The sequence below is a fragment of the Felis catus genome, chromosome C2 (assembly GCF_018350175.1).
Source record: "Felis catus isolate Fca126 chromosome C2, F.catus_Fca126_mat1.0, whole genome shotgun sequence".
NCBI classification, from domain to species: Eukaryota; Metazoa; Chordata; class Mammalia; order Carnivora; family Felidae; genus Felis; species Felis catus.
Genome location: NC_058376.1, coordinates 152692313 through 152710147, shown reverse-complemented (window position 1 = coordinate 152710147; position 17835 = coordinate 152692313). Strand labels below are relative to the sequence as shown.

At 48.3% G+C, this 17835-nt stretch overlaps 1 protein-coding gene across 4 annotated transcripts in view; it reads left to right on the top strand.

Annotated features, from left to right (window-relative positions):
* The window catches only part of ITGA9 (integrin subunit alpha 9), a 362074-nt gene that overhangs the window by 296664 nt on the left and 47575 nt on the right, over window positions 1-17835 (top strand). For 2 of the 4 annotated variants that reach the window (XM_023260749.2, XM_023260750.2), the window contains exons 24-27: window positions 1173-1277; window positions 7972-8097; window positions 9799-9918; window positions 15006-15107. In XM_023260749.2, the coding sequence (XP_023116517.2) occupies window positions 1173-1277; window positions 7972-8097; window positions 9799-9918; window positions 15006-15107 (453 nt within the window). The remainder of the gene's footprint in view (window positions 1-1172; window positions 1278-7971; window positions 8098-9798; window positions 9919-15005; window positions 15108-17835) is intronic. The other 2 variants (XM_023260752.2, XM_023260753.2) reach the window with 1 other exon arrangement.

Here is a 17835-nt window from a genome sequence, read left to right as displayed (position 1 = left end):
CCAGGATTGTTAGCGGTTTCTCTGCTCATGTTAAATAGTGTCCTTGCAGTCGAAAAATCAAGGTAAATGAACGGAGCCTTTGGGCAGCCAGCCTCGTCTGCGTTATTCTGGGTCTATATTCTTGCAAAGACTTGAAATGACTGGTAATACGTGAAAATGTTTGTTTTAGGATTTGTTCGTAAAATGTTAGCCTCTTGTACCGTTCTTCGGTCAACACCAAGAAATAATAGTGAATCAGAGCAACGTGATTTAACATAAGGCATAACATAAAGAGCTCTATAAGAGGAAAGATGGTCTATCAGTTTATATTTTGCTGAATGGAAAAGGTATAGTTTCAGTGTATCTTTCTGTTAGTAAACCTCTTAGGTCAGCCTGATTAGCCAGTGGGTATCATTTCTCAAACATTTTCTGAGTACTATTTTTATTTCAAATCTTGAAGTCCTAAAATTAGTATCACCAAAGCCACTGCGGTGAAGGTTCTGCCTCCTGTGGCAGAAGGGGCCTATTATCTTTTGATACTTGGTTCCGAGATTGGGCAGTAGGTAATTGAATTAGCAAAGTAGGCATTCAAAACATTCTCTGGGTTTTCAAACTCCAGGGGTGTGTGAATCCAGAGGAGCAGGTGGCAAGTCAGGGGACGGGTCATGTTTACCCAGTTGCCATCCGCTGTGATTGGTGGGACATGATACAGAAAAGTGGCCCCAAGATGTAACAGAGAACACAGAGTCACTGATTAACAGATGAATGTGAGTTAACGTGAAACACATGTTATTCAAAAATGAACCTGTGCCCTCTTTAATCCGAGTCAGTTCAACAAACATAGTTTGTGAATCAAACTTCATCTAAGACCCACGTTAGCAAAGACTCTGAGCATCTTTCATAGTGAGCACTAATGTCATTGAGTTTGCTCCCCTGCTGATCTGGTCCCCCGTTTCTCTTCTATTGGCTGTGTACTGTGTTCAAGGCAGTTCACTTTGTACATCAAGCCAGGGACACTTTGGTGAACTTTCCCATCCCTGGACCCCAGCCAGCTGGAGGATGGTCAAGAAATGGGGCTGATTCTGGTAGAAAGGGGACGTCTATGCCTTAGCCTGTTAAAAATCTGCAGTAATATCACACGCCCCGGGTGAAAAGTGGTTCCTTCACTTTGAGACTTGTTCATCGCCTTCTAGGTGGCTGTCCCACCTCCGGCTGAGATTTGTCTGCAGGACCCTCCTCTGTGTCAAGGCCCACCTCTACTGCCTCCTTTCTGCCCACCGCAACCCAACATTCGTCCAGTGCGTGAGCCATGTTGAACTCATAGGTGCTGTCTAGTTCAAGTCTGCTGTTGGCACCTCTGTGCCCTTGCACATGCTATTCGTCCCTGCCTGGAACTGCCTTCCTCTTCTCACTCTGCTCTCTAGGAGTTCTCTTTATCTTCCAAGATCCACATGAAGCACTACCTCCTCTGAGTCAAGAATGCAGGTCATGACAGGCCGACTGCCGGTAGAGGGAAACATTTCTGAGGGCTTGTGAGAGAGCGGACGATGAGATTAGGGCCCGGGCGTGTGGGGGACAGAGGCTCTGCAGCCTGGGCCCAAGGAAGGAGGAACAGGAAGGGGGCATCCTGGGGGAAGCTTTGGAGATGGCACTCCTTCCATAATCAAAGCATCTAGGTGTGTGACAGGCTGCTTAAGCCCTCTGGGCTTTAGTCTTCTCATTTGTAAAATAGGAGTGACAGTTAAGGAGACCAGATGGCCCAGTTTGCCTGGCACATCCCTGATATGTGTGTCTGTCTTGCTCGTCCATCTGATTAAGTCTCCCACTTCACTCTCGAAAATATCCTCGTTTGGACAATAAATTATATGATCACCCCACTGATAACAGCACCTTCTATGCATGGGTACTGAGGATTCAGTATGTGCCGTAGCTGTTAATGGCTTTTGTTTTGTTTTTTTTTTAAGTTTATTTATTTCAAAAAAGAAAGCATGAGCAGGGGCGGGGCCCAGAGAGAGGAAGAGAGAGAATCCCAAGCAGGCTCCACGCTCATTGCAGAGCCCGACTCAGGGCTTGATCTCATGACTACGACATCATGACTTGAGCCAAAGTCAAGAGTTGGATGTTAACCAACCGAGCCACCCAGGCACCCCCATAACTTTTAGAATAGTACCCACGTTAGCTGGCGTAATTCCTGTTTATATCTGAACTCCGCACAGGGATGGGGCCGTAAGCAGCTGGGATTGATTTCGAGGGTGATACGTTTGGGGAATGAGACTCCGAAAACAGATTGGAGGACTGCTCTGTCCCTCCAGTCTTGAGGCCCAGGGACAAGAACTGCATTAGGGTGGCTCTGTTCTGGGACCCCAGGAGAGACCTATGTCCTCTCTCTACCTCTAGGTCAGCAAACAACTCAGAGGTACCATAGGCAGGCCCCTCTCTTGAGGCCACAACATGGGAGTGCTTTGTTTTCTCCAACCCCTTTATCAGACCACCACGGCCTGGAGAGTCTTTAGTAAAAGCTCTAGACGTTCCTTTGAATGGTAACGGACTCTCTTTTGCAGCATCAGGCCTTTGGAATCGTCCCGATTCATACTTTGAACCCCGTAGTTTATGCAGGGAGGTTTGGCTAGACCACACCAAGTGTACCAAGCACTTCGTCCTCAGATGGGCCTGGGACCTCGGAGGCTTCTGACCACAGAGGCTCCTGACCGAGGCTAACTCGGACTCTGCCACCAAGTGATGTCCACATTGTCCTTGGGCTCCTGACAGTTTCCCAAATCACCACCATCTCCTGGTTTTGACTTACACAATGTTTTCTTTGGGGTCCGGGCAAGGGGAGCAAAGGAGACCAAATGCCAGCAGAAAACCCTCATTAGCTGCCTTGGCCGAATCCAGCCTTGACACTGTGGCCCACATCCTCTTGTCCTTGTTGTGTGTGTTTGGTGAAGACCTATTATTCACATTCCAGTAGACGTGGGCCTCATCCAGCTCCCAGAGGTCCTGGAACATAAGCAGCCGTGTCATGGGAAGCATTTGGACTCGGCTGGTCTGGACAATAGATGAGAATTGAGTGGGCAGGGACGAGCAGAGGGCAATGGCCACAGAGTCCTTGGCCAGCCACAGAAATGAATCTGTTGGACATGAGCGCCGTGGTGTTTGGATTGTCCGCCACGCAGGAAGAAAACAGCGTTTCCCTTTGATTTTAAGCAAAGAAGTGGCGAGGGAGCACCTGGGTGGCTCAGTTGGTAAGCGTCCGACTCTCGATCTCAGCTCAGGTCACAGTCTCATGGGCATGAGTTCGAGCCCTGTGTCAGGCTCTGGGCTGACAGCGCTGAGCCTGCTTGGGGTTCTCTCTCTCCCTCCCTCCCTCCCCCCACCTCTCAAAATACATTTAAAAAAAAGTATGCAAAGAAGGTGTTTACAACCAAGCTGGGAGTAGGAGCAATGTAGGCAATTGCTTACCTACATGACGTGAGATCAGGTGGCCCCCTGCTCTTACGAAAGACACGGGTGGTCCTCAAAGTATGGAATAAGCAGGTGAAGACAACCTTGGTGACCACCTAGGCGACCACCCTAATTGAACACAAGGACGCTGAGACCCCGGGGACTCGAACGGGCAGCTGTTAGCAGGCAGAGCTCGGGCCAACACCCGGGACTGTCGAGTGCCCCCCAAGGCCCTCTGGGCCTTCACTGGCTCCTTCTTGCCGCCAGCAGCCAGTCACATGACCTGGACAAGTCCTGGAACTCAGGGCCTGTGGTTCCTTATCTGTCAGCTGAGGCCAAGGGACGGCGTGATCTCCAAGCTGCCTCCCAGAAACCACATTCCAGGATGCTCTGTTCCCCTTCCAGGCCGAGACAGCATGGAGAAGCCTGGCCTCTCAGCCAACAGGCGCTTTTATCTCCCACACTCTGGCCAGGAGTCAGTCTTTGGCCCCAGTGGCAGAAATGGGTCAGGATGAAGGGTTCTCGGCCTCCCAGACTTTGAGCTAGTGCTTTCTTCTTGATCAAGGGAGGAGCAGGAAGGTCTAGTTTTCCCCCCGCCTGTGCCTGTGCATGACTGCCACCCCAGCCCCAGCCTCCTCTGTACCTGAGAGGCAGGGACATGTTATAAGTACCGGCTCTGGAGCTGGATGGCCTGCCAGCGGAGAGACCTCAGGCGGACCTCCGGCCTCCCCTTGCCTCTCAGTTTCTCCATCTGTAAAGTGGGGATGGTAATGGCACTCACCTCCCAGGGCAAGGACTGCACGCGCTAATGTGTGTAAAGCACTCAGAGCCTGCACACGTGTTAGGTAGTGTCGTGGCTGTTGCATACAAACCTACCCAACATAGAAAAATCCTGCCCTTCCACGACCCGGACAGGGACTGGGTTGCTCAGTTCTAGCTGAGGGAACATCTGCACATCGGCAACAGGATTAGGCGATCGGAATCAGACCCATTAGAGCACCAAGCAACCTTCGATCTCCCTTTGAACGAGGACCACCCTGAACCTCCCCGAAAAATGTCATTTTCCCCAATTGAAGTGATTCCCGTGTAACCACAGTCGGGAGCACAACTGGCTGAGATTTTCGTTCACCACAGACTCAATCTCCACTTCCCTTCTCCACACTCCCCTGGGGCAGATCAGACGTCACACGGGGTCACATCACATCGCTGTCGGCACCCTGTTCGCAGGCCGCCCAAGGCTGAGCGCTGAGGCTTCGGCTGCTGCTCACCCCCTCGCCCTGCCTCCCAGCTTCCTCCTGTTTGGGGGTATTCACAGTGCTGGGCTCCTTGCACCCAAGGATAGCCAACTTGGCTGGTCTGGGGCTCTGTTCCCGCCCTTCCTCTCCCAGCCTAGAGACCCAAAGCACCAATTCGCAGAGCCAGGAGGAACTCTGCCTCCACGCCTGATTTCGATCGGGGACAAATACATCGCCCAAGACTCAGAGATTCTGTGTCTCTAAACCCAGACCAAAGTGTTTGTGTGACCAGGCCCCGCCCTCTCAGCAGAGGCATGCAGGCACCCCGGGGCTGCAGCAGGACCGGTTTTCGAAGTGACCTTTCCGAGAATGTCCGCTCCAGAAGACTAACAGGTTAAGTGGAGGATGCTTCAGAATGAGAAACGAGTGGAATTAGGAACATGAGCACAACACATGCAAATTCTCAAATGCTCAGTGAACGAAATGCGTTCCATCCACCCACCGTGTGCCCTCCGTGCCTAAATAGAGGGCAACCCCCAGATAACACAATACCCCGCTTCCCTAATGAGGTGCATTCAACACTTCTTTGGGCCAGCTTAATAGGAATCAGAAATGGGGTTGCCTTGGAGGTGGGGGATGGGACTGGACTGGAAAGAGGCAGGAGGGAACTTTCTGGAATGAGAGACAGATTGTACCTTCACTGGGTAAGTGGTGATGTGGGTGACTTCATTTGTCAGAATTCATCAAACTACACTCTGAAGATCTGTGCATGTTAGTGAATATAAACTTTACCTCAATAAAAGAAGTTAGAAACGCGAATTAAATAACTTCGACTCACAATATTTAACCTAACTATGCAGTTGCATTCTTAAAATTACGTTAAGAATAATATGTCAACTTATATTATTCTTCCCATTCGCACATCTCACAAAATGGTTTTATGCACACGTACATCCTTTGACATCAGCATATATCATGACAAAGCCACTTTTCAAAAATTTTTTAAATGTTTATTTCTGAGAGAGAGAGAGAGAGAGAGCAAGCGCACACATGTGCGTTTGAGCACAGGCGGGGCAGAGAAAGAGGAAGAGAGAATCCCCATGCAGGGCTCAAACTCACGAACCATGAGATCATGACCTGAGCCCAAACCGAGTCTAATGCTTAACCAACTAAGCCACCCAGGCGTCCCTCAAAGACTTTATTTTTAAGTAATCTCTACACCCAACATGGGGCTCAAACTGGCGAACCCGAGATCAAGAGCTGCATGCTCTACTGACTGAGCCAGCCGGGTGCCGCGGGAAATGCAGTACATTTTCAATCCAAGCTTCTTATTGAAATTTTTTTTGCAAACCATGAATGCCCATTTCCATAACATTGCAACGTTTTTTCTCATTTGTCTCGTGATTATTCGTGATCCTCACTACATCAGGGACCTGTGTTTTGCTTTCTAAAAGGGACTTTCAAATAGTTGTCGCAGTTTGCGATACTCGCTCCGAAGAATAATTCCCAAATCTGTGTTAAATCCCATTGCTTTCTTCCCATTAATTCCCTCTGGTGACCTCTAAAAGCAGCCAAAACCAGGGCTGATTGAGACTGAATCAGGCCGATGTATTTTCCCAGATTCTGTGGTTCAAACAAAGTAATTGAGACCGTACCAAATTATGAGATATTCTTAAAGAATAAGAAGTCCTAAACTAGGAGAGATTTGTAAAGGCAGCACACTCTTTTGTAATAATTAATTGGAGGAACTAGACCATCTTATTTGTTTTCAGATATATTATAGTAAATCCCGGCATATGTGTTTAGACCAAAGATAAAATCGAGATTAATGCAGCAAATTTGGGGATCTTATTCTATAGTTTGTTATTGAAAGATGAGCGCTGTTGGCTTAAGTTAGAAGTTTCTTGATGTAAAAATGTTAAGTTTTGCTCCCTACTGTGAATGGGAAGTTGAAACATTCTTTTTTCTTTTTTAATGTTTATTGGGGGGGGGGGGAGGGGCAGAGATAGAGGGAGAGAGAGAGAATCTCAAGCAGCCTCAGCACTGTCAGCAAAGAGCTGGATGTGGGGCTTAAACCCACGAACCATGAGATCGTGACCTGAGCTGAAACCAAGAGTCAGATGCTCAAACGACTGAGCCACCCAGGCACCCCTGAAACATTCTTGAATAAATTCAGACACACTATATTTTCCTTAAGAGCTTTAAAAATGAGAGAGTTTGATTTAAACAGATGATTCTGGTTAGAAAAGGGATTATAAACGCAGTCCTAAATTATGAATCACTAATTACAAATTTTACAACTTGACCTTAAGTTATGTCCAGTCTTCAGCAACAAGCAGGGTTATGTAATGATGTATGTAAAGAAGTCTTTGTTTTTTTCACCATATCCTCAATTTAGGCATCAAAAATAGTGTTATTCTTAAAGAAACCACCATGGAAGGCTCACACTGTTGTTTTGGTTTGTTTTTTGTTTTTTTTTTAAATTTTTTTAATGTTGAGTTTTGAGAGACAGAGAGACAGGGCAAGAGCAGGGGAGGGGCAGAGGGAGAGGGAGAGGGAGAGGGAGACACAGAATCCGAAGCAGGCTCCAGGCTCCGAGCGGTCAGCACAGAGCCCGACCTGGGGCTCGAACTCACGAACTGTGAGATCATGACCTGAGCCAAAGTCGGACGCTCAACCGACTGAACCGCCCAGGAGCCCCGCAGAACTCTGATTTTAAATGACGTTATAGGTCATTCTCTAGTTGGAGCAGAGAAAGGGGCCCAGAGAAGTCCTGCTGGATGCCTCTTCTCCTCTCTAGGGAGATGACTAAGGGGGGTTGATAGCACCCTAGGTATTCTGTGGAACACAGTTTGAAAACCTCTGGCAGTGGACCATGCATGAACGCTCGGTCTTAGAAGACCTGGGTTCAAAACCTGGGTTCTAGACTCTGTGATTGCTGGCAAGGACTTAACTTGAGTCTCATTTTCCTCCTCCAGACAAGGAGCGTGGAAGCTCATCTCCAGGAGTAGCTACCGGGATGCTTATAAATGTGCTTTGGAAACCATGAAGTATAAGGTTTATTTTGTTCCTTAAGTCTTACCGTCTCCTAGTGACATTTCATTCGCATGTTGCGTGCCATCTCATCTCAATTATTTAGGGACTTCGGATTATCTGGCCTGGTTGATGGTACTACCTTCACCCTTCAGCTTTGCAGCAATATTGTCCGCTGGAGGATGGTCAAGGGGGAAGGGATGACTTTGCAGTAAGGGATTCCAGGTTCATAATTCATTCTTGGGACGGACCACTGTGACAGATTTCTTTTCCCTTTCAGGTGGGCCAAGAGAAGGGAAACTGTTCTTTCCAAAAAAACCCAACCCCCTGCATCATCCCTCAAGAGCAAGAAAATATCTTCCACACGATATTTGCCTTTTTCACAAAGTCTGGAAGAAAAGTCTTGGTAAGAATTTGCTCACTGGTTGGGTTAACATGGGTGGTCCTCACAAGGAAGGCGAGTAGGAGATAGAGAGACTAGTTTTCTATTTGGCATTTATTATTTTCCAAATCTGGTTTTAATCAATCGACGTCTAGAGTCGCAAGGACTGTGGTCAAGTCCTATTTTTCAGCCTGAGGTTTCAATCAAAGTGTTAAATTTACATTCCAAATTCCATTGCCTGGCAAAGGGAAAACCCTTGCAACCCACCAAGCAGAAAGTAAAACATTTCTCCAACGGGTATGAGTCCAATCAAGACTGATGGTTCTCCAACCACTTGGGAAAACTCCTGGGCAGTCTCCGCTAAAACTAAACATCTCCATACCCCGCGACCCAGCAGTTCCACTCTGAGGCGTACCCCCAAGAGAAATGCGTACTTATGTGCCCTAGAAGACATCGATAAGAAGGTTGACAGCAATCTTCTTAGAGCTCAAAGCTGGGAACAGTCCAGATCCCCATCAACAGGAGAATGGGCAAACAATTGTGGTGTAGCCCCACGTGCGGGAATATTACAGAGCAATGAAAAACACTACCCCACGCTACAACAGGAACGAATTTCGCAGACATAATAATGCCTGAAAGAAGCTGGAGCCAAAGCACACATAGGATAATATTTCACTTCTAGGAAGTTCAGAAAAACCAAGGCTAGCAATAGTAATGAAGTTCAGGATAGTGGTTCCATTTGAAGGAATGTCAACAGGAGAGGGCATGAGGGCACCTGCTTCAGTACCAGAATTATTCTGCACCTTGATCTGGGTATAAACATGAAAAATATATCAAGGGGGACCCTTAAGATTTATTCCATCTACTCTATGTAAGTGATACCTCCATTGTTTTTTTAAGGGAAGGTATTGAAGATACAGTTAAAGGGAGGACTGTTTGCCTCTTGCACTATGGGTTCTTTTGGTTTGTGTTTTGTTTTGTTTTTAACTTACCTAGTGCTGATGATACCACTATTTTTAAAAGCCCTTAGCATGATTAGGTATAGTGATATCTCGTTGTTTGACAGACACAACTCTGTGTGCGGCTGGCAGTTCTTCCCCAGCCACGACACATCACGCCGGAAGGTGTGTGCGTTTTGGATTCTACCATACGAAAGAGAAGAGTTCCTCTTTTGTAACTTACATTTGGAATTCAGGTGTCTGTTGGCGGTTCGCGTGTTTTCTTGGTCAAACGTGCTTTTCTTTCCTCCTGTGTTTTCTTGAGTCATGATATGACTTCTGAGCCCTCTAATTCGCTCTGCCTGGAAAAGGGGCACGAAAGCGTGTTTGCCAACTGCACAGGCAGAGATCACATAATGCAGGAAATAACATCCTGTGTTCAAAACTCAGAAGAAAAATTCTTTTGGAATACGTAGATGTGGGTCTTTTTGAAAACAGTCATCTGTCCCTGTGAGATCCCGTTTTCGGGTAGTGTAAACCAGTGAGTGGCTTTTTCCCATTTGCTTGACCTGAAGCCGTGTTCTGGTGCCCGCAGGGGCAGGAAATCCCTCCATTGCCCTCTGGCGGCAAGAAGGAATGATCACGATCTTCCTTTGGAATTCTCTGCCTAGGATTGTTTTAGTCGCCAGAATAGAAGCTCATGGAGCCTTCTGCTCCATAAACTGCTGCGCATTTGTCTTTGTTCTTAATACCGTTTGAAAGAAAGTTCTCTGATTTCTCTTCTCAGGACTGTGAAAAACCAGGAATCTCTTGCCTAACAATGCACTGTAACCTTAGCGCGCTTGCTAAAGAAGAAAGTCGTACTATAGACATTTACATGCTGCTGAACACAGAAATATTGAAGAAGGTAATGCCCTTCGGTTCATTTAAAAGCATTGGTATTATAGGGGCGCCTGGGTGGCTCAGTGGGTTAAGTGTCCAAGTGACTTGGTCAGGTCATGATCTCACGGTCCGTGAGTTCGAGCCCCGCGTCGGGCTCTGTGCCGACAGCTCAGAGCCTGGAGCCTGCTTCAGATTCTGTGTCTCCCTCTCTCTCTGTCCCTCCCCTGCTCACACTCTGTCTCTCCCTGTCTCTCAAAAATAAATAAATGTAAAAAAAAATTTTTTTTTAAGTAAAACATTAAAAAAAATTCTTTTAAACATTGGTATTATTATTGGGTATAGTGATATCCAGTATGAATACGCTGGATGCTAGCTAACTTGACAATAAATTATATTTAAAAAAATAAAATAAAACAGTTTTATTTAGCAATGAATAAAAAGAGACTTTAAAAAGGAAAGCCTTGGAGTAGGTTTTCTCATGAAACACTGCCTGCCCCTTTTAAAACGTTTCTGGCCCGTGCCATTGGTAATTCGCTGCAGGAAGATGCTGGGGTCGGGGTGGGGGCCCCACACTATCAGCAGCACTTGGGATCTTGCTAGAAATGTGGAATTTAAAAAGAAAAATGAAAAGACATGCAGAATCTTGGGCTCCGTCCCAGACTTCCTGAACCAGCATCCTTCAGTTTAATAAGCTCCCCGGGTGTTTTGTTTTGCACATTTAAGTTTCTCCCGACTTCAGCTTGCATCAGAATCCCCTGGAGACCTTGTTAAAATGCAGATTCCTGGGGGCTGAGTCTGAGATTCTGTCGCTCTGACAAGCTCCCATGGTAGATCAGGGGTCAGCACACCTTTTCTGTGACAGGCCAGTTGTAAATATTTCTGGCTTTTCAGGCCACACAGTCTTTTGTCACAGCTCAACTTGGCCATTGTCTTGTGAAAGCAGCCATAGACAATACTCAGATGAATGGGCATGGCTGTGTTCCAATAAAACTTTATTTACAAGAACAGGCAAAGGGCCAGATTTGACCCATGGGTGGTAGTTTGCCAGTCCTTTGTTTAGATGACACTTGATTTCAGGGAAGTCCAACTTTTGATCTTCAGGTCACTTTGCTATTATGAGTTTATCAAAAGTGGCTCATTTAAAAATACCTCAGTCAGTGAATTAGCGGTTCTCTAAAAATATCATACAAATTCCCTGTGATTTATTTTAACATAAGAGCTGCGGAGTATGAAAGGCCACAGCCAACCAGCTGCTTTAAAAAGAATCACTTGGGAAGATAAAATAAAATATGCATGTTAGCTACAGAGATTCTATTTATTTTCCTCTGGAAAAACTGTGTGTGTTAGTCGGTATAAACCTGAATGAATATCTTTAGAAAAGTCATCCCAGTGTTAGTCTTAAATTAGGCATGGCAGTAGCATGCTGACCTGAGAAGTCACAGGCACGAGAGATTCAAGATGTTTCGCCCACTTTTCCATCTGTGACTGGTGCGGCCCCCACGCGCCCAGGGAGAGCTGCGCACAATTCTCTTTTCCTTGGTTCCCTTTGCAGGGAAACTAGTTTGGGGCAAGTTGGGCTCTCCCGGCAGTGTTTCCCTGTTGCTCCTCTCCCTTAAAAAAGGACAGCGTTGGGGGGTGGGGGGCAGCACCCGGGTGGCTCAGTCGGTTAAGCGTCTGACTCTTGGTTTTGGCTCAGGTCCTGATCTCATGGTTTGTGAGTTCAAGCCCCACCTCAGACTCTGCGCTTGTCAATGGGCAGCCTGCTTGGGATTCATTCATTTTCTCTCTCTCTCTCTCTCCCTCCCCTTCCTCCCTCCCTCCCTCTCTCTCCCCCTCCATCTCTGCCCCTCCCCCACTCACTCTCTCAAAAATCAACAAATTACAAAAAAAAGAAAAGGGACAGCGTTGGGAGAGGACCAGGCGAAAGCTAGAGTCCCAGTGGCCGTCCTGTGATTCCGGAAGCGTGTCTGGAAGCCCCGCATCGCAGGAAGTGCCTTCCCAACGTGGGTCTCCTGGGTCAGGCTGAAAGATTAGGCTTCCGTATACTTACCTGTCCCGTTCATCTTCTTGACAAATGGCCCCGGTGACAGTTTTATTCCCCACGCCACACTCGTCACTGTCGACGAAGCCCTGATCCGGGCACAGACGGCAGGGGAGAAGCCATTCTGATTCCTCCTGCACCCTCAACCCCGATGTGTGCCGCTTGCACTCCGTCATTTGTCCTTAATTGAATTGCAAGGCCTCAGGCCTTTCTTGTGTACACAGCTCAGTGGCCTGGCCTTCTGCGTGACTCTCCCTGTCAGTGGCCAGTGGTAACCCTTTGCCAAGGATCATGTCCCACTGACCGCCGTTCCCAAGGACCATCCAAGTCCAGTCTGTGCCCTGAGAGACAGCCGTGGGGTGTCGTGTGTAGGTGCTAGATGATCAGTCTCCCTGAAAGTGCCCTTTCTGCAGAAGCCAGAAATTTCAGGTGCAGAGGAGAGCCTAAAATGAGGCTGCCCTGGAACCAGATGGGTCCCCAGCTGCTCCTAGAGCTTGAAATGCAGAATGTCAGTCCCCTGAAGCCAGCCACGACCTCCCTTGGGGAGTGAGCACCAGACGAGACGCCCCAGAGCCCTCTGGCCTCCCTAAGGGTATGGAGCCGCTCCAGCCTTGAGGTTGGCCTGGGCCTCCAGTTGTGTTTATTTTCCTTTGACCTCAAGGTCCAGCCCCAGACAAGGGAATTTGAGGTTTTATTGTTTTGATCTTAACTAGTTTTCATTTGAAATGCAGGGTCTGACTTTTTAAATTATCAGAGGATTCAGATTGCTCTGAAAGTGCCCTTCTCCAACCACAGGGAGGCCTGTCCTGGGGCGGGCTGTTCATCTGCCCCGCCTTTAACTCTGACAATTACCACCATCATTTGTTATTATCCTTGTGATTATGAGGTTAGTCAAGGTTGCGAATAAACCACACATTTACGAAGCTGTTAAACTGGTAAAAGATTATTCGCACACAGAAGTATTTACTGCTGGAGGAGAGCTGACGGGAGCGAGCAGTTCATTTGCGTGACAAGCTTCCCGGAAGCATTGAAAAAATCGGTTTCACCGCCGTTTAAAAAAAAGGGACAATAGGGGCGCCTGGGTGGCTCAGTCGGTTGAGCATCCGACTTCAGCTCAGGTCACGATCTCGCGGTCCGTGAGTTTGAGCCCCGCGTCGTGCTCTGGGCTGATGGCTCAGAGCCTGGAGCCTGTTTCCGATTCTGTGTCTCCCTCTCTCTCTGCCCCTCCCCCGTTCATGCTCTGTCTCTCTCTGTCTCTCAAAAATAAATAAATGTTAAAAAAAATAATTAAAGGGGCGCCTGGGTGGCGCAGTCGGTTAAGCGTCCGACTTCAGCCAGGTCACGATCTCGCGGTCCGTGAGCTCGAGCCCCGCGTCAGGCTCTGGGCTGATGGCTCGGAGCCTGGAGCCTGCTTCCGATTCTGTGTCTCCCTCTCTCTCTGCCCCTCCCCTGCTCATGCTCTGTCTCTCTCTGTCTCAAAAGTAAATAAACGTTTTGGGGCGCCTGGGTGGCTCAGTCGGTTAAGCGTCCGACTTCAGCCAGGTCACGATCTCGCGGTTCGTGAGTCCGAGCCCGGCGTCGGGCTCTGGGCTGATGGCCCGGAGCCTGGAGCCTGCTTCCGATTCTGTGTCTCCCTCTCTCTCTGCCCCTCCCCTGCTCATGCTCTGTCTCTCTCTGTCTCAAAAGTAAATAAACGTTTTGGGGTGCCTGGGTGGCTCAGTCGGTTAAGCGTCCGACTTCAGCTCAGGTCACGATCTCACGGTCCGTGAGTTCGAGCCCCGCGTCGCGCTCTGGGCTGATGGCCCAGAGCCTGGACCTGCTTCCGATTCTGTGTCTCCCTCTCTCTCTGCCCCTCCCCCATTCATGCTCTGTCTCTCTCTGTCCCAAAAATAAATAAATGTTAAAAAAAGAAATTAAAAAAAAAAAAGGGACAATAATTAGCGCATACCTCCCAGGTGAAGCAGGCAAAGTGGCCTCCCCGTGTGCCCTCCCGGGAGGGTCTTTGTGGTTTCTTTGGCAGAGATGAGCAGAGGGAACTGTTTTCTCTGAGAGGGTCCTCTGCTTTCACTTTCGGGGGTGGGGGGGTAGGTTTTACCAGAAGTGGGTCAGAGCTGGCATCTGATACGTACCTCCCTGTGTGGCAGGCAGACTGAGGAAGTGTGGGTGGGTCTACTGCAAGTCACCTCGCTGGCAGAGCCCCAGCCGCCCCCACAGGTGGGCTGCCGAATGTTCCAGTTGCCCGCCTGTCCTGCTTCCTCACCGGAAGCCAGGCTGGTCCTCCACCCACAGTCAAGGCAGCACTGTCTGTGCCACTGGCTCAAGCTGCTGACCCTTCCCTGAGCCACAGTTTTGCCCTCTTTCCAGATCCCAACCCCATCCCTGCCTGGTGGCCATTTTCTCATTCTGTGGATCTGAGCCCACACCAAGGCCACTGCTGGTGGGCTCTTCCTGAGTCTTAGATGTGCCCACTCCCCCACCCCAGTCTCCTTACTCCTCAAGCCATGGCCTGATTTATAAGCTAGGTGTGTCCCTCTCTCATCACCCCATCCAGCCTCCTCTCTCCATGTTAAATGGTTTTTGACCCCCAGACAGCCTCATTGAAGGGTAAAGAAAGAGTTAAAAGTAACTCATGTGAAGGGTTTGAGGGTTGTGGTCAGAGCAGGAAGATGCTTGAGAAATATAAATCAGATGCCTTCCATGGAATGCCAGGCCTGGATTTGTTGTACACAGTTAAACAGCTTTATTTATTTTCTACTCTTTGTGAGTATGTCAATATCAATGTCCAAATATCTGGCTCTTACCGCTTGGAAACCATAGCGCACAAGCTTGCGTGTATTGATGACTGGCAAAACGTCAGCTTTTCAGCATCCGCCATAGTATGAAAGAATTCTCGAGAGGCAGACTGGAAACCTCTGTTTACGTGGGTGCCTGGAATGGGGAGGTACCTAGTTCAGGGATAAAATTTTCGTCCGGCCCACATGGAATCTTGGAATTCAGTTCTTCCTGCTACTTTGAGGCCCAGCCGTTGTCACTGAAAAATGTGTCACTGAGTTGTGTTGTTTCCTCCACAGGACAGTTCATCTGTCATCCAGTTCATGACCCGTGCCAAGGTCAAGGTGGATGCTGCCCTGAGGGTGGTGGAGATAGCCAATGGGAACCCAGAAGAGATGACGGTGAGTCAGCCAGCCTTAGAACAGCCCTCTTGGGAGGGTGAGGGAATCTGGGTGGCTTGGTGCTAGAATTTGAGGGTAAAGACAGTCTCTGAGCCAAGATGTTGGCTTTGCGGTAGACCCAAGACCATGCCTGCCTTGGCTCCCAGGCCCCCACGGAGAACTGCTGCGGTCTGCTCTTGTGATAGCATTGTTCTTTACTGTGCCATCATTATGTGAAGGCTCTCTGCTATGACCAGCTCAAGGAAAAATAGTCTGGAAGTACCCTTGACAGGGCTTGGATTTCCACGCTGAAAGCCAAGACTATTTTTATCTTTCTCAGACCTTTCCCTGAAACCTCATCTGCCTCCCCAATCATATTGCTCCATGGATAAACACTAGGCGTCTTAAAAACAAGTGGTTTGAATAACTTTAAAGAAGTCACATCCAAATTTCTAAGCCCTCCAACCTTCTTTCACTCTCTGCCCCCTTGTCCTGCCTAAAGTGCGGGGGATGCAAGCTTCAGAGACACGGGAGGGTGCAGCAGCGGGAGGCGTGGATGTAGGGGTGTGGGGGAGGCTGGAGGGGAAGTGTGGCCTTGGGATTGTGCTGCCTTTTACGGGTTTTCAGGGGTCGGGAGGGGAGGTGCATTCTTGACACTCACTCTCAGATCCTGGGCAGATAGAAAGGGTCGAGACAGCAGCCTGCCAACGGGTTTTGCCACCAAGCTAGGCAATGACGCTACCTTTTTGCATCTACTTCCCTGGAATTTACCTCCTCTCAAGGGACTCTTGGAGGGGTCGGTGTTGCCGTGACAAATTTACAAATGTGATAAAGTCATAGAGGTTGTGTACCTGCAAAGAAAAGGCTGTTAACTTATTTTGCAACAACAATAGGAGCACCACGTGTCTCAGTGTTAGGATATGAATCGGCCCAAAGCCCATTCGTGTAAGACCCTGAAAAAAAATAAGTCTCTGGGGACTGCAACGAAACCTCAGTCCCGCTCCTGTGTGTGGTGAGCAAGAGCCAAGAGCACCAGCTAGTGCGGAACGAAGGTGAATCTGGGAATGGGGGAGGGTTATTAGAGCCGCACCAGGGCTTGGGCATACCATGCTCAGTGTGGGCAAGGGCGGCCAGGTGCAGAGCTGGACTCCTCTGTTCACTCGGAGAAATTGTCCGGGCACTAATTTTAATAACAGGAACCAAAAAGGGTGACTTGGAATGGCACTGGCGTCTCTCACCTTCTAGGGCGAGTTTTTCCAGCGGATCAGGTGTTCGGAGCTGGCTTTTGCCTTCTCCTCACCGCCTTTTGGCCATTTCACTGCTAATTCAGACCCTCGCCTGAGAAGTGAAGGAGACTGGTTCCTCGCTCATTGTCATAGGTCTGGTTAAAAAGTTTTATAGAATGAAAGACATGCCCAACATGCGAGGTTTGGAATGTTTGAGTAGACCACGGTGTTCCTGCTTGAGAGCTAAGGGTTGTGATTTAGTAGGTTTCCTACAGGTGGAATCCCTTGTGTAGATGAAAAACCAATTGACTGGGCACATCGCCCTCAGTGAGAACACTGAGCTGTGGGATCCAGGAGGACATTGCTTAACATCCCTTTGCTGGCCTTCTGAGTCATCTGTATGCCCCCAAAATGCCACTTCCACTAACTACTGTTCCATTTTGAGCACTATGGTGATATTTTCATTATCAAGAGCTCTGTGAAAGAAGCTCTCACTTCCAATGAGTTTTCTTTAGCACTGACCCATCAGAATCCTACAATGTCGCCTTCTCCCTCCTTTCCAGGACTTTGCCTTTCAACCCATGAGCTAGATGAAGTCCTACAGTCTGTTCTCAACTTTCCTGGCAGGAAAAAAAAAAGTCTTTTCTGAGTAGGAAGGTTTACTTTTTTAGAACAAACACGTTCTTCCCTGCATGAGTCTTCTGAAGGCCTGGCTCTCTGTCAGCTATCTATTTGAGGGGAAATTTCCATGGAGGCTAGCCACCAAATTTAAACCGGGCAAAGTTTCACAAGATTTTAGATTAGATACCAAATTCTGATGGCCTTGGAATGAACAGGAAGTGTCCTTTCAGCTGGTAAGGAGCAGGGTGTGGGTGAGAAGGGGAAATGATCTGATTTGTAACCACATAATGTGTATACCGTGGTAAATTTCCCCAATCGGGAAATCAAGTGATTTTCCTGGGACTCTCTGGATCTTTTCTTTTTATGCTATGGTCTGAGTGCTTTACAAAGCATTTGAGTGAGTAACTAGAAATATGTGATCGATTTTTGAATGTTTATTAATAAATAGATCTGGAGGGTACTTTCGGGGGGGGGGGTCTGTGACCAGCCCCATCAAGCTCACCTGTACAGACCCAAACCTGAGAGCTCCAGGTGAGATCTGTCGTGTTATATTCTGTACTGGTTTCCAAGTGCCAGTAGTATGCTGAATTTCCTATTCTATTCAACCCAGCCCTTTTTTTTTTTAAGTTTATTTTTATTTATTTTTGAGAGAGAGAGCAAGCGGGGGAGGGGCACAGAGCGAGGGAGACGGAATCACAAGCAGGCTCCACCCTTTCCGCACAGAGCCCGATGCCGGGCTCAAACTCACAAACTGTGAGATCATGACCTGAGCCGAAATCAGCTGCTTAACCGACTGAGCCACCCAGGCGCCCCGACCTGGCCCTTCTCACTTTTCAGGGAGATTTGCCAACAACTGAGGCTAGAAACTCCCCCAGGACAAACCAAGAATCTGGAGAATCAGC